The sequence below is a fragment of the Gorilla gorilla genome, chromosome 6 (genome assembly GCF_029281585.2).
Source record: "Gorilla gorilla gorilla isolate KB3781 chromosome 6, NHGRI_mGorGor1-v2.1_pri, whole genome shotgun sequence".
Classification (NCBI taxonomy): domain Eukaryota; kingdom Metazoa; phylum Chordata; class Mammalia; order Primates; family Hominidae; genus Gorilla; species Gorilla gorilla.
Window position 1 is genome coordinate 31,071,112 of NC_073230.2, and position 21,919 is coordinate 31,093,030.

Genomic DNA, 21,919 nt, shown 5'->3' on the forward strand with positions numbered 1-21,919 from the left:
ACACGTGTCATGGGGGTTCATTGTACATATTATTACATCATCCAGGTACTGAGCTTGGTACCCAATAGTTATCTTTTCTGCTTCTCTCCCTCCTCCCACCCTCCCCACTCAAGTAGACCCAGTGTCTGTTGTTTACTTCTTTGTGTTCATAAGTTCTTATCATTTAGCTCCCACTTAGAAGTGAGAACGCGCAGTGTTTGGTTTTCTGTTTCTGCATTAGCTAATATTTTTTTAAAATGCTAGTCTATAATAAATTGTTACTGTTTTGAAGACTATGGACAGATTAATTCAACTTTATAATGACCTGTACATTTTGAACAGTTAATATGTGCTTTCTCTTTAATCTATAATCATTTCCATCCACCTTATATCTTTTCCTCCATATTCTTAGTCCTCTGTGATGGAATTTTGTTTTCTTCCTATGTAATATTCTCTCTGTTGGATTCTGTGATTTGCCTAGAACAATGAATTGGGAATACTTGCTCCAGCTTCACACTGACTGCTCTGGAACACCTTGCAGTTGGTGCATGGTTTCCTAAACCTGGTTCTGAATCTCCAGCAACACTAGTCCTTAACCACATCAGGCTTTCCGACTGACCCTGCTTTCTTTTAAGGGTTTTGGCTTTCCTCTTTATCAGTGTAGCTGAACACTTTAAATAAAAAATAGATGCCAGCCAGGTGCAGTGGCTCACGCCTGTAATCCCACCACTCTGGGGGACTGAGGCAGGAAGATCACTTGAGGCCAGGAGTTTGAGACCAACTTGGGCAACATAGTGAGACCCTGGCTCTGAAAAAAAAGGCCAGTTGCGGTGGCTCACCTGTAATCCCAGCACTTTAGGAGGCCCAGGTGGGTGGATCACTTGAGGTAGGCAGCAGGCACCCGTAGTCCCAGCTACTCGGGAGGCTGAAGCACAAGAATCGCTTGAACCGAGGAGGTAGAGGTTACAGTGAGCTGAGATCGCACCACTGCACTCCAGCCTGGGCGACGAGAGTGAGACTCTGTCTCAGAACAAAAAAAAAAAAAAAAAAAGAATGTATAAATATTTTAGGAGAATAATTTTTGATAGGGTCTTGCTCTGTCACCCAGGCTGGAGTACAGTGGCACGATCATGGCTCACTGCAGCCTCGACCTCCTGGGCTCAAGTGATCCTCCTGCTTCAGCCTTCCTAGAAGCTGGGACTGCAGGTGTGCACCAAAACACAGAGCCAATTTTTTTTTTAAGAGATGGGGTCTTGCTCTGTTGCCCAGGCTGATCTCAAACTCCTGGGCTCAAGCAGTCCTGCTTCAGACTCCCAAAGTTCTGGGATTGCAGGTGTGAGCTACCACTCCCAGCCAGGAGAATAATTTAATGTTAATATTTAAATGTTCTTCAGAAAATAATAGTTTAAAAATTATTGCTCTTGTACACAAACCCAGCAAAAATTTTCCTTAGTAAAATGACCAAGATTAAAATTTCTTTAATTCATTTTTAAAATATATAAATTATTGTATAAGTAATGAATGGAAAACAGTGTTATAAGCATTTTCAGAAGCAGGCTATTGGAGATGATCTTTTATAGTTTGAAGAAAACCAGTTTTAAAAATTTCTCACACCGGGGACTTCTAGGAAAATGGAGATCCATCCTCATCTATGTTATGCATCTCTCCCCTGTTCTTTCCATCCAAATACAACCAAAAGCCTTGGACATTTTATATAAGACTCTGGAGGAGAAAAAGTCAGACAGTCTAGGGACCTCAGGAGACCAGGAGTGACACAGTGGTATGTTCCCTGTGTGTATTTCAGAGTTGGAGCTGAAGAAGTCAGCAACCTAGATACTGCCAACAGGCAAAGACAGAAAAAGCCCCAACAAAAGCCTGTTCTCTCTAGCCAAGAAAAGGCAGCCTAGCAAGCTAGAAAACTTGTAGTCAATAACAGCTCTCCTCTAGCCAAACATCACAGAAAAAACCTGTTGCTGCACTACCAGCTACCTGATCAAAGGCCAAGTGGTAAGCCTAGACTTTTATCCTTGTGAGGCTACAGTGAGGCATACAACATTCCTGCCATGGAGGTGTTAGAGAAGGCAGTAGGAGCAGGAAATGTCACCCCTGCCAGCCAGCCAGGAGTGAGAACTGTCCCCACTGTACTCATGGGACCAGTGGAGACCACATGGAGAATCAGGACTTTACCTCCACATGGGAGTAACGAACCGTTCATCTCCCTTCCCTCTGGTGTGATGTCAGGGGAAGCCTGTGGAGAGTCAGGACATTCATTGTCCCCAGTGAGTATGAGGCCATCCCCACCACACTGTCAGTGGAGAGTACATGGGGACCTGGAACTCCCTTCTCCACCCAGCAGGAGTGAGGAGCCCACCACCCTTGAGTATCGTGGAAGCTGAATGGGGCACCTGGACTTCTGCCTCTGCCTGGCAGTAAAAAGGTGGCACCCCTCCCCTGCCAGAGTGGTGTTAGAGAAAACCACCTAAAACAGGAGGTTTAAATAAGATCCAGAGTCTCATAATATGAAAATGTCCAGATTTCAAACACAAATCACTTATACCAAGAACCAGGAAGGTCTCAGACTGAATGAAAAATGACAGTGACTGCTATGGTTTGAATGTATGTGTCCCTCCAAAATTCATATGTTGAAACCTAATTTGGTAGTATTAGAAGGTGGCGTCTTTGGGAGGTGATCATGTCATGAGGACTCTACCCTTATGAATGGGATTAATGCCCTTTATAAACAGAGGCTTCAGAGAGCTGCCTTGTCTCTTCCACCCCTCTGCCATGTCAGGACACCTAGAAGACACCATCTGTGAGGAACAGGCTCTCAGCAGATACCAAATCTGCCGGCCCCTTGATAGTGTATACTTTCCAGCCTCCAGAACTGTGAGAAATCAATTTCTATTAATTACCTAGTCTGTGGTGTTTTGTGATGGCAGCCCGAATAGGCTAAGACAATGATATATTAGAATTATCTGAAAAAGATTTTAAAGCTGCTATGATAAAATTTCTCCAATGAGCATTTAATGAATATGAAGCAAATGAAAAAGACACCTTCAAAAAAAAATAGAAAGTCTCAGGAGAAAAATAGATCATATGAACAAAAACCAAATGGAAATGTTAGAAGTGAAAAATACAATTAAATTAACAAGTTCAGCAAATGGACTCAACAACAGAATGGAGGGGACAGAGGAAAGAATCGGTAAACTGGAAGATAGAACAATGTAATTACCCAATCCAACTAACAGGGAGAAAAACAGACAAAAATAAATAAAAAGAATAGAGCTTCCAGAACCTCTGGGACCATAACTTAAAAATCTAACATTTGTGTCATCAGAATTTCAGGAGAAGAGAATGAGAGCAGAGCTGGAAAAGCAATCGAAGAAATACTGTAAAATTTCCATATTTGGCAAAAGACAGAGTCCTCAGATTTAAGAAGCTGAGCAAACCCCAATCGGGATAAACCCATGCTAAGAATTTCATGCCAAGACAACATAATAATTAAAATTTGGAAAAAGAAAAAGAAAAAGGAAAGTGACCAGCCTTACCTATGAAAGACAAGTTTTAAAATTTGTACGTAAAAAGTTTACATATTGACATATGTAGAATGCTCTGTTTATCCAATTTACATATATATATATGACATTCCAACAATAGTGGAATACACATTTTTCAAGAGTCCATGGAGGCAGGGTGTGGTGGCTCTCGCCTGTAATCCCAGCACTTTGGGAGGCCAAGGCAGGCAGATCATTTGAGGTCAGGAGTTCAAGACCAGCCTGGCCAAAAAGGTGAAACCCCATCTCTACTAAAAATACAAAAATTAGCTGCTTGTGGTTGTGCACGCCTGTAATTCCAGCTACTCAGGAGGCTGAGGTATGAGAATTGCTTGAACCGGGAGACAGAGGTTGCAGTGAGCTGAGATTGTGCCACTGCATTCCAGCCTGGGTGACAAAGTGAGACTGTTTCAGTGAATCAATCAATCAATCATCCATGAAGGCTGGGTGTGGTGGCTCACACCTGTAACCCCAGCACTTTGGGAGGCCAAGATGGGCAGATTGCTTGAGAACAGGAGCTCTTAACTAGGGAGACTGAGGTGGGAGGATCCCTTGAGCCCAGGAGGTTGAGGCTGCAATGAGCCATGAGCAGGCTGCTGCACTCTAGCCTGGGTGACAGAGCAAGACCCTATCTCAAAAAAAAAAAAAAAAAAAAGTCCATAGAATATTTACCAAAGTAGACCTTTTTCTGGGCCATAAAACAAGCCTCACAAACTTAAAAGAATTGAAATCATTCTGAGTATATTCTCTGACCACAGTGTAGAAATCAATAATGGAAAGATGATAGGAAAATCTCTAATAGTTGGAAACTGGACAACATACTTCTAAATAATGAGTCAAAGAGGAAATCTCAAGGCAAATGAATACAAATGAAAATGCAACATAAAAAATTGTGGGACACAGCTAAAGCAGTGCTGAGAGGGAAATTTAGATTTATGCACTAAGTGCATAAATCAGAAAAGAGGAAAAGTCTCAAATCCGTAATCTAAGCTATTAGAGAACCTAGAAAAAGAAAAGCAAACTAAATCCAAAACAAGCAGAAAAAAGGAAATGGTGACGATAAAAGAAGAAATCAATGAAATTGAAAACAGAAAAACAGTAGAGAAAATCAATGAAACAAAGAACTTGTCCTTTAATAGGGTCAAAAAAAAAAGGACAAACTTATAAGACTGAAAAAGAAAAAAGACATAAATTACCAACATCAGGAATGAAAAAATGAATATCAGGGCAGACCCTGCAGATATCAAAAGGATAATAAAGGAACACTGAACAGCTCTAAGACACATAAATTTGATAACTTGGATGAAATGGATCAGTTTCTCAAAAAACAAATTGCTGCAATCCACCCAATATGAAATAGATAATTTGAATAGCCCTATAGCCGTTAAGGAAATTTGGCCAAGTGTGGTGGCTCACGCCTGTAATCCCAGCACTTTGGGAGGCTGAGGTGGATCATGAGGTCAGGAGTTCAAGACCAGCCTTACCAACATGCTGAAACCCTGTCTCTACTAAAAACAAAAAAATTAGACGGGCGTGATGGTGTGGACCTGTAATCCCAGCTACTCAGGAGGCTGAGGCAGGAGAATTGCTTGAACCCTAGAGGCAGAGGCTGCAGTGAGCAGAGATGGAGCCACTGCACCTCAGCCTGGGTGACAGAGGGAGACCCTGTCTCAAAAAAAAAAAGAAGAAATTTAATTTATAATTTAAAAGTCCCCCCCCCCACCCCGAAAAAAAATCCGTAGGCCCAGATGGTTTTGCTGGAGAATTCTCTCTGCAGTTTAAAGAAGAATTAGCATACTTTAATGCAATCTTTTCCAGAAAATAGAAGGGGAAGGAGCAATTCCTAGTTCATTTTATAAAGCTAGTTTTATCCTTACACCCAGCTAGGCAAATACAGTATAAAAAATAAAAACTGCAGATCAAAATTCCCCCAAATATAGATGTGAACATTCTTAAGAAAATATTAGCAAACAATTCAGCAGCATATAAAAAAAATTAAACACCAAGTGGTTTTTTTTTGTTTTTTTTTTTTTGAGATGGAGTTTCACTCTGTTGCCCAGGCTGGACTGCAGTGGTGTGATCTCTGCTCACTGAAACCTCTGCCTCCCAGGTTCAAGTGATTCTCCCACCTCAGCCTTCCAAGTAGCTTGGATTACAGGTGCCTGCCACCATGCCTGGCTAATTTTTGTATTTTTAGTAAAGACAGGGTTTCACCATGTTGGCCAGGCTGGTCTTGGAACTCCCGACCTCAAGTGATCCGCCCGCCTTGGCCTTCCAAAGTGCTGGGATTACAGGTATGAGCCACCACGCCTGGCCACAAAGTGGCATTTATTCCAAAGATGCAAAGCTGTTCAGTATTTGAAGATCAATCATTGTAGTACCATATACCAAATAAACAGATTAATGGGAGGCAAGTGGGTTTTACTGTAAAAGGGCAACATAGGGATCCTAATGGTGATAGAAATATTCTGCATCTTAACTCTTATCAATGTCAGCATTCTTGTTGTGATATTGTATACAGTTTTGCAAGATGTTACCATTGTAGGGAAACTGGGCAAAGGGAATTGGAATTTTTGTATTTATTATTTCTTACAACTCTTTGTAAATCTACAGTTATCTCAAAACAAAAAGTTAATTTAACAATTAAGGAAAAAACCTGAAGCCAAACCTGTAAAATGCGTGGTCCTTGTATTCCAGATACGTTAAAGGAAAGTCAATCTCAGAATTCCTATTAGATATAATTTTGATGTAGCTATTTAAAACGTAGTCTATTTATGGTGATTTGTATCATTTAGGCAAAGCCATTATCTAGCATTTCTTAGGAAAAATTAGGCTTATTTTAGGAACTGAGGTATTTGTATTTAATGTCTGATGAGAACTTACCTTAGTTCACTCATGTGATCTAAACTGCCTTGCAGTCCTTTTTTTTTGAGACGGAGTTTCGCTCTTGTTGCCCAGGCTGGAGTGCAATGGCGTGATCTTGGCTCACCATAACCTCCACTTCCTGAGTTCAAGCGATTTTCCTGACTCAGCCTCCTGAGTAGCTGGGATTACAGGCATGGGTCACCACACTGAGCTAATTTTGTATTTTTAGTAGGGAAGGGGTTTGTCCATGTTGGTCGGGCTGGTCTGGAACTCCCAACCTCAGGTGATCCGCCTGCCTCGGCCTCCCAAAGTGCTGGGATTACAGGCATGAGTCACTGTGCCCGGCCCTGCCTTGCAATCTTAAGAAGAGAAGTAATAAAGTAATTCTTGAGTGACATAATTTATTAAGCACCGAGTGGGAGAAGGTAGCTATATTAAAAATACAAAAGATTAAACAATGAATGTACACTTAATCATAGAATTGATGAGGTCTTTGAAAGCACTTTTACCTATGGTGTTCTCTTTGCTATGATATTTAGTTTGTATTTCTTTGGAAGCATTCTTCCTTTACTGCTAGTAGCTTCATAGTAAAACTTTACACTGGGTAACTCAGTTTGATAACCAAGAAGCGACTTCTGGCTGGGTGTGGTGACTCATGCCTGTAATCCTAGCACTTTGGGAGGCCAAGGAGGGAGGATCACTTAAGATCGGGAGTTCGATACCAGCCTGGCAACATGGCAAAACCTTGTCTCTACAGAAAAGTAGCTGAGTGTGGTGGTGGGCACCTGTAATCCCAGCTACTTGGTAGGCTGAGGTGGGAGGACCTCCTGAGCCCAGAGGTCGAGGCTGCAATGAGCCGAGATTGCACCACAGCACTCCAGCCTGGGCAGGGACGGAGTGAGACCCTGTATCCAAAAAAAAAAAGGAAAAAGAAAAGAAGTGATTTCTAGATTTTCTTGCTTGCACCATTAAGCTGATATTTAGTGGTGGTAAAGTATTGATTTGAATTTGAAAAATATTAATAAGGAAAAGTGTTTGACTTGTTCAATGTTTATCAAACACTTCTGTGTCATTTTACATTTTACAACAGTTTTATTCCTTCTGTGTGTACATACAGGTTTATCTATTTAGACCTGCCTCTCTACAAAATAGATTTGAGGCAGCTGACATTAAGAGTACAAACCAGGAAACAATATTTAGGTATAAAAAGATAAAGTACGGCCAGGCCTGATGGCTCACGCCTGTAATCCCAGCCCTTTGGGAGGCTGAGGTGGATGGATTGCTTGAGCCCAGGAGTTCAAGAGTAGTCCAGGCAACATGGTGAAACCCTGTCTCTACAAAAATTAGCCCAGCATGGTGGTGTGTGCCTGTAGTCCCAGCTATTTGGCAGGGGGTGGGGAGGGGGCACTGAGGTGGGAGGAAATCACTTGAATCCAGGAGGTCGAGGCTGCAGTGAGCCATGATTGTGCTATTGCACTCCAGCCTGGGCGATAGAGCAAGTAGAGCAAGACCGTGTCTCAAAAAACAAACAAACAAAACATAAAAGACATGTGACATAAGTAGGGGGTCTGCAAGAGCGTGTGTGCTTATGTTTGTGCCAGTACTGTGGCTGGTTGCCTTCAGCTTTATTCCTTACCCTTTCTCTGTTCTATTTCTCAAGGAAGAGTGAGCGATTCCAGTAGGTGGCATTTTCCAAGTTCCCAAATCAGCTGGCTTCTTCTGCCTGGGTTCAGCCAGTGGGAGGTATGGGAGGAATTTGGAAAGTAGGAGGAAGGGAAGGTATTTTTTCCCCTCCCTCTATTCTTCAGGTGGGGTCTCTGGCGGTACCCATGATTGTTTTGTAGTGTTACCTTCTGCCAGACAGCCTGCCTTGGTTCTGTTTTTCCACGAGGTGACCTTGGACTTGGCCTCTGGTAAATACTACATTCTCCCTCTGTTCCATAGTTAAAGGGATGATAGTGGCTTCCTGCTGTGCCTTATAGTCACTGATTATGTTTAGCATAGTTAGAATCTTTTTATACCCAATATCTGTAGCATACTTAATAGCATCATATACCCTTCTTTTGATTTTTGTGTGCTATGAAATAATCAGGCTAGGTCTATGTTTTTATGTGATTCTTTTCCCTTCTTAAACTATTTGATCTTCTCCCAGAATAAGGAAGTTAAAGTAGAAACAGAGCAACCTTAAAGTGGTTTATTTTCTAAATTGGATCCTTCATTTCTATCTCAGTGATGATGCCACCTACCAAACATGTGAATTAGACCTTCAGCAAATGTTCATTTCAAACATTTGTCGAGTGTCTACTGTGTGATGAAGCACCAAGCTGGGTGAGCTGAGAGTAAAAGGATAGATAGGATAGGATCTCTGTTTCCAAGTTGCTTTTAGGGGTTCAAGGTCTAAGATAGGGAAGGGGTTCTTACTGCTAGCACCTTCAGTGACAGAGCTTTATGGGGGAAAGTATTATGGATGCACATATAATATTAATACAAGCATAGGATTCCCTTAAAGATGTCGTCTCATGACATGTAAACATAAAATTGTATTGTGAATATAGAGAAAGGAAGATGTTTGGTGTATTTGAAAGAACTCCAAGAAATAAGAGTTTCGTTCTGATATTCAATGAAGTGATTTTATGTCATGGAGGAAGGTAGATATAATCTCTTAGTCTCTTTTTTTGTAATATTAAAACAGTTGATTTTAGAAAATTTAAAAGCTCTATATTTAATAATAATTTAGAACCTTGTAAAGTTATCATATAGTTGTTTCTCATTTATCCTGACTTTTTCTTTAATTGCCAATTTCTAACCCTGACTGAAATAAGTGATTAGACTGCACCTTTGTAATTCTCACACCTCAGTTTAATGTCAAACTTCCTAGGCTTTTAGCTTCATTTTGTTAATGTGTTAAGACTGTCCCCTGCCCATTTTAGGTTGCTACTTCTTTTAATATTATAAAGGAGGTGATTGCCATGGAAAAGGACATCCAGTATTTATGATTTAGTCTTACTGCTGAAGGGTTTTAAAAAATATGATTATCTCCTGTTTACCAAATACTATTGCAACTCTTGATAGAAAGGTATTAATAAATAAATGTCCCCTCTCCCAGTGTTTTATTTTGAAAATTTTCAACTCTACAGAAAAAATTTAAAAATTATGTGGTAAACATCATATATCTTTCATCTAAACTCACAACTGGCTAACATTTTTTTTATGTCTTTTTTTTTTTTTTGGAGATGGAGTCTCGCTCTGTCACCCAGGCTGGAGTGCAGTGGCACGATCTCAGCTCACTGCAACTTCTACCTCCCAAGTTCAAGCAGTTCTTCTGCTTCAGCCTCCCGGGTAGCTGGGACTACAGACATGTGCCATCACGCCTGGGCTAATTTTTTTGTATTTTTAGTGGAGACGGGGTTTCACCATGTTGGCCATGGTGGCCAGGCTGGTCTCGAATGCCTGACCTCAAGTGATCCACCCCGCCTCGGCCGCCCAAAGTGCTGGGATTACAGGCGTGAGCCATCGCACCCAGTCCTCCTTATATATACAAATATCTATGTTTATTTCTTTTTGGTACCATCTGAAAGAAGTATATATCATGATATTTCATTCCTGGGTACTTCTTGCTGAAAGATTTTTGTAAATGTTTTTCTTGTATATTCCCTTTAAACTAGAATGTTGAAGTGTTCATGATGAATGATGCCAGAGATGCACTGCTTGGAAAATCTCATTTTACCATAAGACTTGCTCCAAATAGTTTCCCCCTCACTTTATATTACATTTCTTTTTGTCTGATAAGTATTTTTTGATCACCCTCTATCACGACCACTACGGTAGTACTACTCCTTTCTGATACCTTTTTTCCCCACTTCTAAACAATCGTAAAATATTGATAACAACATTTGCCATTAAAATAATTTTTAAGGCTGGCGGCAGTGGCTCACGCCTGTAATCCCAGCACTTTGGGAGGCCGAGGTGGGCAGATCACCTGAAGTCAGGAGTTCGAGACCAGAGACCAGCCTGGCCAACATGGTGAAACCCTGTCTCTACTAAAAATACAAAAATTAGCTGGGTGTGGTGGTGCATGCTTGTAATCCCAGCTACTCGGGAGGCTGAGGCAGGAGAATCGCTTGAACCTGGGAGGTGGAGGTTGCAGTGATCCGGAATTGCTCCAGTGCACTCCAGCCTGGGTGACAGAGTGAGACTCCGTCTCAAAAAAAAAAAATAATAACAAAATAAAATCTGGGGCCTGGGCACGGTGGCTTACGTCTGTAATCCTAGCACTTTGGGAGGCCGAGGCAGGCAGATCACCTGAGATCGGGAGTTCGAGACCAGCCTGACCAACATGGAGAAACCCCACATCTACTAAAAATACAAAATTAGCCAGGCATGGTGGTGCATGCCTGTAATCCCAGCTACTCGGGAGGCTGAGGCAGGCGAATCACTTGTACCTGGGCGGTGGAGGTTGCGATGAGCCGAGATCGCGCCATTGCACTCCAGCCTGGGCAACAAGAGTGAAACTGTCTCAAAAAAAAAATTTTTTTTTAAATATGCAGTTCATCAATATTCATTATATTCACAGTGTTGTGCTGCCATCACTACTGTATCTTTCCAAAACTTGTACCACTCCAAACAAGAAATCTATAAAATTTGAGCAGTAAATCTTTATTCCTTCCTTCCCTGATCCTTAATAACCTGTAGTCTACTTTCTGTCTGTATACATATGCCTATTCTACATATTCTATATAAGTGGAATTGTACAATATTTGATTTGATTGATGTCTGGCTTATTTCACTTAGCATAACATTTTCAAGGTTCATCTGTGCTGTAGCATGTATCAGAATGTCATTCCTTTTTCTGGCTGAACAATATTCCATTGTATTTACATATATACCACATTTTGTTTATCTGTTTATCTGTTGATGGACACTTGAGTTGTTTCTACCTTTTGACTGTTGTGAATAAACCTGAAATGAACATTGGTATATAAGTATCCCTCTGAGCTCTGAATCCTTTTGATTTTTTTTTTTTTTTGGTATATACCTAGGAGTGGAATTCCTAGGTCACATGGCAATTTTATGTTTAAGTTTTTGAGGAACTGACAAACTCTTTTCCACAGCAGCTGCACCATTTTATATTCCCACCACTAATGTATGAGGGTTTCAGTTTCTCTGCATCCTTGCCAACACTTATTTTCCATTTCTTTGATGATAGGTATCCTAGTAAGTGTGAAATGGTATCTGATTGAGTTTTGGTTTGTATTTCGATAGTGGCCAGTGATATTGAACATCTTTTCATGTACTTACTGGCCATTTGCATATCTTCTTTAGAAAGTATCATTCAAGTCCTTTGCCCATTTTAAAAATTGATTTATCTTTTTGTTCATGAATTGTAAGAGATCTTTATATATTCTAGATAGTAGATCTTTATCAAATATATGGTTTGCAAATGTTTTCTCCCATTCTATAGGTTGTCTTTTCATTTTCTTGATTAATGTCCTTTTATGCACAAAAGTTTTAAATGTCGATGAAGTCCAGTTTATCTATTTTCTCTTTTGTTGCTTGTGCTTTTCTGATAGAACCATCAGCACATTTATCAGTTGTTAGATGATTTCTCTCCTGGTGATCCCGGATTAGGGCTTGGGCTCATTTTTTGGTCCAGGATCAACAAAAATAACAGTATTCATTGTCACTAACTGAGTACCTAATATATGCTAGATGATTTTGGGGAACCTGAGAAAGAGAATTCTAAGGCAGAAAAGCCTCATAATTTTATTCTTGTCAAGTAAAGTTTACTAAAACTCCATAACATTACAAAGAGGTTAGAAGATACGGTCTTCCCCACCATTTTTCTGCAGGAAATTTAAGTCAGAACTACTGCTAGTGTCCTACTACACTGAACAGGTTCCTGGCATTTGCACTGGACCCTAGGCTCCCCCACAACTCCACCCCTGTGGAGGTTCTCGATTTCTGTATTTCATGGACTCTCTTTCTTAGCTAGCTTTTTAGTTTACCGGCTTAGTCTGTGTTTTTTTGTTTTTTTTGTTTTTTGAGATGGAGTCTTGCTCTGTCGCCCAGGCTGGAGTGCAGTGGCGCTATCTCCGCTCACTGCAAGCTCTGCCTCCCTGGTTCAAGGGATTCTCCTGCCTCAGCCTCCCAAGTAGCTGGGACCACAGGCGCATGCCACCAGGCCCGGCTAATTTTTTATATTTTTAGTAGAGACGGGGTTTCACTGTGTTAGACAGGATGGTCTCAATCTCCTGACCTCGTGATCCGCCCACCTCAGCCTCCCAAAATGCTGGGATTACAGGTCTGTGGTAGTTTTTACAAAATGCTCAAGAAACTTAAGGTAAATGAGTTACTCACAGCGGGGCTAACATTTTGAACCAGACTTTAAAATCCATTATATCGCACTAGAAAAGCGAGAGTTTCCCCCACATTTACAACTCTGAAATTCCTTTTGGAAACTCTGTAAATGATGTTGTTGATTTAAAAATTAGGGCCAGGAGCAGTGGCTGACACCTGTAATCCTAGCACTTTGGGAGGCCGAGGAGTGCGGATCACCTGAGGTCAGGAGTTCAAGAGCAGCCCAGCCAACGTGGTAAAATCCTGTCTCCACTAAAAATACAAAAATTAGCTGGGCGTGGTGGGCGCCTGTAATCCCAGCTAATCAGGAGGCTGAGGCACGAGAATCGCTGGAACCCAGGAGGTGGAGGCTGCAGCGAGCCGAGATCATGCCACTGCACTCCAGCCTGGGAGACAGAGGGAAACTCCATCTCAAAAAAAATAAATAAATAAAAAAAATTAGGCTTTTCCTATTTGTAGTATGAGTGCATTCTCTCTAGTACATTTTCCCTCAGATGACCCAGTAGTTTGTTCACCTTTTTCCTTCAAACTGTAAAAACACAAAAATGAAGAGCTCTATTAATGTTTATTTTATTCTGATTTATTCCCCTAGCGGATCTGAAAAGAACAATTGCTGTCCTTCTGGATGACATTTTGCAACGATTGGTGAAGCTGGAGAACAAAGTTGACTATATTGTTGTGAATGGCTCAGCAACCAACACCACCAATGGTACTAGTGGGAATTTGGTGCCAGTAACCACAAATAAAAGAACGAATGTCTCGGGCAGTATCAGATAGCAGTTGAAAATCACCTTGTGCTGCTTCATCCACTGTGGATTATATCCTATGGCAGAAAAGCTTTATAACTGCTGGCTTAGGACAGAGCAATACTTTACAATAAAAGCTCTACACATTTTCAAGGAGTATGCTGGATTCATGGAACTCTAATTCTGTACATAAAAATTTTAAAGTTATTTGTTTGCTTTCAGGCAAGTCTGTTCAATGCTGTACTATGTCCTTAAAGGGAATTTGGTAATTTGGTTGATGTTGTAAGCAGGTAGGTGAGTTTTGTATAAATCTTTTGTGTTTGAGATCAAGCTGAAATGAAAACACTGAAAAACATGGATTCATTTCTATAACACATTTATTTAAGTATATAACACGTTTTTTGGACAAGTGAAGAATGTTTAATCATTCTGTCATTTGTTCTCAATAGATGTAACTGTTAGACTACGGCTATTTGAAAAAATGTGCTTATTTCTAGTACTATATTTTGTTATTCCAATTATGAGCAGAGAAAGGAAATATAATGTTGAAAATAATGTTTTGAAATCATGACCCAAAGAATGTATTGATTTGCACTATCCTTCAGAATAACTGAAGGTTAATTATTGTATATTTTTAAAAATTACACTTATAAGAGTATAATCTTGAAATGGGTAGCAGCCACTGTCCATTACCTATCGTAAACATTGGGGCAATTTAATAACAGCATTAAAATAGTTGTAAACTCTAATCTTGTACTTAAAGTTTTCTCATATTCTGAAGAATAAAAGATATTTTTATGATGAGAGTAACAATAACTAAAGTATTCATGATTTTTCACATACATGAATGTTCATTTAAAAGTTTAATCCTTTGAGTGTCTATGCTATCAGGAAAGCACATTATTTCCATATTTGGGTTAATTTTGCTTTTATTATATTGGTCCAGGAGGAAGGGACTCTGGAGACTGGAACTCTTGAGGACTTTAGCCAGGTGTATATAATAAAGGTACTTTTGTGCTGCATTAAATTGCTTGGAAAATGTTAACATTATATTATATAAGAGTATCCTTTATGAAATTTTGAATTTGTATAACAGATACATTAGATATTCATTTTATATAATGGCCACTTAAAATAAGAACATTTAAAATATAAACTATGAAGATTGACTATCTTTTCAGGAAAAAAGCTGTGTATAGCACAGGGAACCCTAATCTTGGGTAATTCTAGTATAAAACAAATTATACTTTTATTTAAATTTCCCTTGTAGCAAATCTGATTGCCACATGGTGCCCTATATTTCATAGTATTTATTCTCTATAGTAACTGCTTAAGTGCAGCTAGCTTCTAGATTTAGACTATATAGAATTTAGATATTGTATTGTTCATCATTACAATATGCTACCACATGTAGCAATAATTATAATATTTTATTAAAATAAATATGTGAAATATTGTTTCATGAAAGACAGATTTCCAAATCTCTCTTCTCTTCTCTGTACTGTCTACCTTTATGTGAAGAAATTAATTATATGCCATTGCCAGGTAGAAGTTTGGAATAATTGTTTAGTCTCTCCTATTAGATGTGGACATTTTTGTTTTTGTTGTTGTTTTTTTCAGGGATGAAATAAAATATATTATTTCTACCTACAAAGTATTACAGGCTTTTTTCTTTAATGCTGGTTGTACATTTAATAAATGATAAATGGTTAAAAGGAATCTTAAGAAAAATTTGGTTTTGTTTCAATTCCAGATAACTTTTTCAAAAGAGAAAAACTGAAGATTACCCAATAGTGCCTCTCATTTGATACTAGGGTAGGAGAGTCTGAGTGCAGAGATAGGTTGGAGAACTAAGGCTTGACTTCTTAAAAATCAACAGTAAACTGATAATCTGAAATGGGTATGAGCTTCATTTAAAAATCAACAGTATGTAGTGAGCTCAAGCCCTTCCAGTAGCTTACCCATCAGTCTGCCCTTAGTCATCCTTGAGTGGATGTATGGTGGTTTTACAGTGGACCCTTACTGGACACTCTGCCAAGTAACTGAGCGGCACTTCTGCTTTTGTCCAATTGACTATCCGTTTCATCCTGGCATTTCATCAACCAGAGAAAGAAAAACCACAACACTGAAAAATAAGAGAAGCCCCTTATGGGTCTTTTGACTCTCAAGTTTACATAGATGCCACTGGAGTCCCATGGGGAGTGCCTGACAGGTTCAAAGCCCGTGACCAAATAGCTGCAGGATTTGAATCCATATTTCCACAGGCATGTATTAATAAAAATGTAGCTTGGATAAATTACATCTATTATAATCAGCAGCAGTTTATCAATTATACCAGGGATGCTATCAAAGGAATAGCCAACCAATTAGGGCCTACTAGCCGAATGGCTTGGGAAAACAGAATAGCTCTAGACATGTTATTAGCCAAGAAAGATGGGTTTTGTGTTATGATTAAAAACCAATGTTGTACCTTCATCCCAAACAACACTGCCCTCAAGGGGAGCATAACAAAGGCCTTACAAGGACTTACCGCTTTATCCAATAAATTAGCTAAAAATTCTATAGTCAATGACCCTATTTCAGGATGGCTAAGAAAGTAGTTCGGTAAATGGAAAAAAAACATAGCCTCAATTCTTATTTCTCTTGCAATCGTAATAGGTGTACTCATTCTTGTTGGGTGTTGTGTCATACCATGCATCAGTAGGCTAATACAAAGGATTGTACAAACAGCACTTTCTAAAGCCTCCCTTAGTTCTTCTCCACCTTATTCAAGTAAGCTTTTCCTTTTATAAGATCAAATCGAAAGGCAAAGCCAAGACATGCTAAAAAAAAAAATTAGAAAGAATAGTAAGAAAATTAAAAGGGAGGAATTATTAAGATGCAATGAATTTCCCTGAGCTTCTCTTCAAAGATTTAGCCTGCTAACTTCCTTGTCTTTTGTTTTCATACTCAACTTTCTTGTTCCTCCTCACCCCTAGTTACTGTAAGCAGCCTACCCCCTTCCCATCAGCTCTAATCAATAACTCACATCTGTTCCCTTGGTTACCTGCACCCACTGTTCCCCTGAAACTGCACGTCTCACATGCTTCACCACTGTACCTCACCTCCCCCTTCTCTTCCATATTTAGAAAAATATTTGCAAGTAGCCAATCGGGTCAGCTCAGATTGTGTGGTCCAGCCCCAGCCCATGGGGGAGTGACCCAGAAATAGGGACTATGAGTCAGGAATAAAAACCTGCTGCTCTCCTTTGTTTGGTGTGCTCTAGCAATCTTGATTGACGTGAGTGTCACCCTTCTGCAGAAGTAAATGGCCTTGCTGAGACAACTTTTGTCTGAGTGCTGGTTTCACTTTGTGGCACTGAGCATTTATTCCTACAGCATTTTTATATCCAACATCTCCTTTCCCCTCTATGGTTTTGGAAATGATACATTATATTTCTAATAATATACTACTTTTCTTTAAATATTTTATGCTTACTTGACTTTAAAGTTAATAAAAACCTTGACCTTCTCCTAGAACAATAGAATCTGAGAATGTGTTAATGCTAACTATTTCCCTCCTGCCTTTTGCTTAAAAGTTTTGAAGCCAGTTTTATTGAGGTATGAATTTATACATTTTAGGTTAATTTACTTTTTTAAAAGTGTTGACCAATGTATACATACATGTAACCACTACCATAATCAAGATATATAGAATATTCCCACCATTCCAGAATGTTATCTTTGTTCCTTTGTATTTTGTCCCTTTCCCCAAGCCCTGATGCATTCATTGATCCAATTTCTTTTTCTGAAGTTTTGCCCTTTCCAGAATGTCCTATAAGTGGAATTGTACATTATGTGGGCTTTTTTTTTTTTTTTTTTTTTTGAGAGAGAGTCTCACTCTGTTGCCCAGGCTGGAGTGCAGTGGCGTGATCCCCGCTCACCGCAAGCTCCGCCTCCTGGGTTCATGCCATTCTCCTGCTCCAGCGTCCCGAGTAGCTGGGACTACAGGCGCCTGCCACCACACCTGGCTAATTTTTTTTTTGTATTTTTAGTAGAGATGGGGTTTCACCATGTTAGCCAAGATGGTCTCGATCTCCTGACCTCGTGATCTGCCCACCTCGGCCTCCCAAAGTGCTGGGATTACAGGCGTGAGCCACCGTGCTCAGCCTGTGTCGTCTTTTTTACTTAGCGTAATGTTTTTAAGATTGGAGGATGTTGCCGGGCGTGGTGGTTCACACCTGTAATCCCAGCACTTTGGGAGGCTGCAGCGGGTAGATCTCCCGAGGTCAGGAGTTTGAGACCAGCCTGACCAACATGGAGAAACCCCGTCTCTAATAAAAATACAAAATTAGCTGGGTGTGGTGGCGTATTCCTGTAATCCCAGCTACTTGGGAGGCTGAGGCAGGAGAATCACTTGATCCCAGGAGGTGGAGGTTGCAGTGAGCCGAGATCATGCCATTGCACTCCAGCCTGGGCAACAAGAGCGAAACTCCATCTAAAAAAAAAAAAAAGAAAGAAAAAAAAGTTTATAGGATGTTGTAGCATTAATCAGTAGTTCATTTATTGTATTGCCGAGTGGTATTGAAACTGCCTTTGCAAAATTTAGAATAGTGAGAAATTTATGACAGTGAAGGAGATCTGATCTAACCAACCCCCATCTTGCCTTTAACTCCCAAATTGTCCCTAATCTTCCTAGGCGTGAGCCAAGTTAATTTTGGGAGAAATTTAGTTTGTAATTTAAATGATAATAGCCATTCCCCAGGACTATACTGCCTTTGTAAAGCTAATGAAAGACCACCAGATTAGAAGGATGAGAGGAGTCTGAATTCTGCTAAAGTGTAGACATTAACAGTTACCAGCTATTATTCCAGGGGTCACAAGATTTGCAACTTTCCCAATTCCTCCTGCAGATAATCATTATTGTACAATCTAAGATTGGCCTTTTGAGATGTATTTCCAGGCTTTTGCATTTCTGACTACTGATGGCCTCATCCACACCCCACCAACTGGTCCTGGGACCCGACCAGAAGCAGATTCAGTGTTTCTCAGAAGAGGACCTTTCCCACACCACTATGATTGCACCCCCAACCAATCAGCAGCACGTATTCCCTAGCCACTCCCCTCTCCCCAAACTATCTTTGAAAAACCCTAGCCTCCAAATTTTCAAGGAGGCTGATTTGAGTAATTATAAAGCTCCAGTCTCCCATTTAGCTGGATGTAGGTGCATCAAACTTTTAATCTTTTGCACTTCTCCTGTCTTGATAAATTGGCTTTATCTGGGCAGTGGGCAAAATGAACACTTTGGGTGGTTACAGTATTCCATTGTATAAATGTACCATAATTTGTTTATCCGTTTACCAGCTGATGGACATTTGGGCTATTTTATTATAGTTTCTTGTGATTATGAGTAAAATTAATATAAACATTTGTGTGTAGGCCTTTACGTGTTTATATATATTTTTATTTCTCTTGAGTAAATACCCAGGAGTGTTGGCATTTTTAGGTCATATGATAAGTGCATGTTTAACTGTATAAGAAACCATGAAACTGTTTTCCAGAGTGGCTGTACAATTTTGTATTCCCAACAGCAGTGTATGAAGAGTTCTAGTTCTGCTTCTTCATCAACATTTGATATGGTCAGTTTGAAAAATTTTAGCAATTCTAATCACTGTGACTAAATCACTGTCATAAAGCATTCTGATCTGTACTCAGTGGAAGACTTCCCTGCCTTGCAAATTCTAGCTGCACTGGCTTTGCTGAATTCTCAACCTTTCCTTTTCAATTTGGAGAGAATGGCCCTGTTTGGGTTCCCTTTCCCTGTGCTGTGGCCTGGAAACTCTCGTGCGGCATGCTGGCGGCAGTTACAGGGCTTGCTTCATTTGTTTTCCTTCTCTTGGGGATCGCTGTTCTGAGGTTCCTGTGGTTCAACATCTAAAACTGTTTTATGTGTTTTTTCCTGGATTTTTGTTTGTTTGAAGTGGAGGAAGGGGGTATTAGCAAAATCACCACAAATTTGGTGGATTAAAATGTCGGCCTAAAGGAAGAAACTGAGGCACAAAATATAATTTTAAAGAGTTGACTTGAGCCAGAATGAGGACAGTTGCCTGGAAGACAGACTCAAGTAACCTTGGATATGTTGAACTCCATTAGACCTTTGTTACAAGCAGGTTTTTAAAGGCAAAAACGGAGAGGAGGAGTGGGCTGTTACAAAGCTATTTGTCAGGAATTCTCATGGCTTTCCAGAAAACAAGACTGATTAGTAATTGGCTATACATTGTTGAACTTCAGGGTGTGGGTTGTGGTGTCCATGGTGACAGTCTAAAGCGGGGCTCCCCAACTCTCAGGCCAGGAACCTGCACCGGTCTGTGGCCTATTAGAAACTGGGAGCACAGCAGGAGGTGAGCAACAGCTAGCCAGCATTATCACCTGAGCTCTGCCTCCTGTCGGATCAGCAGCAGCATTAGATTCTCATAGGAGCGCAGACGGTATTGCACATGTGAGGGATCTAGGCTGCATGCTCCTTATGAGAATCTAACTAATGCCTGATGATCTGAGGTGGAACAGTTTCATCCCCAAACCATCCTACCCCACCTCCCCGGTCCGTGGAAAATTTGTCTTCCATGACAAATTTTGGTCCCTGGTGCCAAAAAGGTTGGGGACCACTGGTCTAGAGTCCACATAGCAAGCAGCTTCTAGAGATGATTACTTAGCTCAAAGGGGGGAAGGGTGACGTGATGTGACTGCTGTCACAGTTCCCATGCCTCTCTGGCCTGGTAATTTAGAAGAGGCTCAATTTCTCACGTAAAAAGTTTCCTTTCTTTCTCAAAAACAATACATTTATTTTCTTAGAGTTCCAGAAGTCAGAAATCTGAAATCAGTTACACTGACTGAAATCAAGGTGTCGGCAGGGCTGAGCTCCCCTGGAAGCTCTAGGGGAGAATATTTCCTTGCCTTTTCAGCTTCTAGAGCTTCATTCCTTGCATTCCTTGGCTTTAGGCCTCTTTTCCCATTTCCAAAGCCAGCAGCGTAGCATCTTGCTTCAGCCATCACATTGCCTCTGTTGCTGTTGTCAAATCTCTCTCTGCCTCCCTCTTATAAGGACATTCGTGACTACATTTAGTGTCCATTAGATAATCTCCTTATTGCAAGATCCTTAGTTTAATCTTCAAAGCCTCTTTTGCCATATAAGGTGACATTCACAGGTTCTAGGGATTTGGGCTTGGATATTTTGCAGGGTCATTATTCAGCCTACCACAGACGGTGAATCCAGTTCCTATTTCTCCCTCACAGCTGGAAGTGGAAGTTCTTTTTTTTGAATGTGCCTGTTTTTTTTCAATGTGCTTTTTTCCCTCATGCTTTGGATTTTTTCAAAAATAATAATAAATGTTGTAAACCAAAAATAAAATTCTAAGCCTCGTGACCACCTGAAAGGACCCCTCCTCTCACAAAGGACTCCAAAACTAACCTGAAAAACTGTTTCAGGCCATGATGGGAAGGGGGGTGGTTGGACATGCCTCATTATATTCTTCTCCCTTTTAGAATTAATGATAGAACAGACTCGTTAAGTCTGATAAGAAACATTAACAATCTATTCTCTCTGAGGCCTGTTACCTGGAGGCTTCACCTGCATGATAAAATCTTGGTCTCCACACCCTTATTTTAACCCAGATATTCTTAAGTCTTTAGACAATAACTTTTTCAACCAATGGCCAATCAGAAAATCTTTGAATCTACCTATCACCTGGAAGCATCCCCTGCTTCCAGTTGTCCCACATTTCCAGACTGAACCAATGTACATCTTACATGTATTTGATTAATGTCTCATGTCTCTCTAAAATGTATAAAACCAAGCTCTTCCCCAACCATCTTGGGCACATGTTCTCAGGATCTCCTGAGGGCTGTGCCTTGGGCCATTGGTCACTCTTATTTGGCTCAGAATAAATCTCTTCAAATATTTTCGAGTTTGACTATTTTTGTTGACAATGTACTTATTTTGTTGCTGAAGGGCTTAGGTGGGTTTCCAGAAGCTGGTGAGACCCCAGCCCCAGCCAGTTTCCAGGTTCTTGACACTATCTCGAGAAAGAATTCAGGGATGAGTTGGAATGAAGCAAAAGGCAATAAGCTTTTATTGCCAAGTAAAAGTACACACTTAAGAGAGAAGCATGGGCATGCTTGTGAGAATGAGTTGTGCACAATGGAGTTTGGGTTTCTAATTTTATGGGTTTTTAAAAATTAGGTGGTGGAATAATCACTAGTTATTCTGGAAAAGGAGGGGATTTCAGGGACCCCCCCCATCCTCATTACCACCCCCTTTTATCCCTTATTTGGGGTTGCCTGGAGAGTCACAGACATGTCACCCTGACCAGGGTTTTGACTGTTTTCTCTCCCTCATTTTGGGTTTTCTGTTATCTATGGTTTCATTGCCTACTTCCTGTTT

At 40.3% G+C, this 21,919-nt stretch overlaps 1 protein-coding gene across 4 annotated transcripts in view; it reads left to right on the forward strand.

Annotated features, from left to right (window-relative positions):
• The window catches only part of CCDC126 (coiled-coil domain containing 126), a 44,923-nt gene extending 29,768 nt beyond the window's left edge, over window positions 1-15,155 (forward strand). For all 4 annotated transcript variants that reach the window (XM_019030329.3, XM_019030330.3, XM_019030328.4 and 1 more), the window contains one exon: window positions 13,348-15,155. In XM_019030329.3, coding sequence (XP_018885874.1) covers window positions 13,348-13,532 — 185 coding nt within the window. In that variant the 3' untranslated portion in view covers window positions 13,533-15,155. The remainder of the gene's footprint in view (window positions 1-13,347) is intronic.
• Window positions 15,156-21,919: the final 6,764 nt, after the last annotated feature.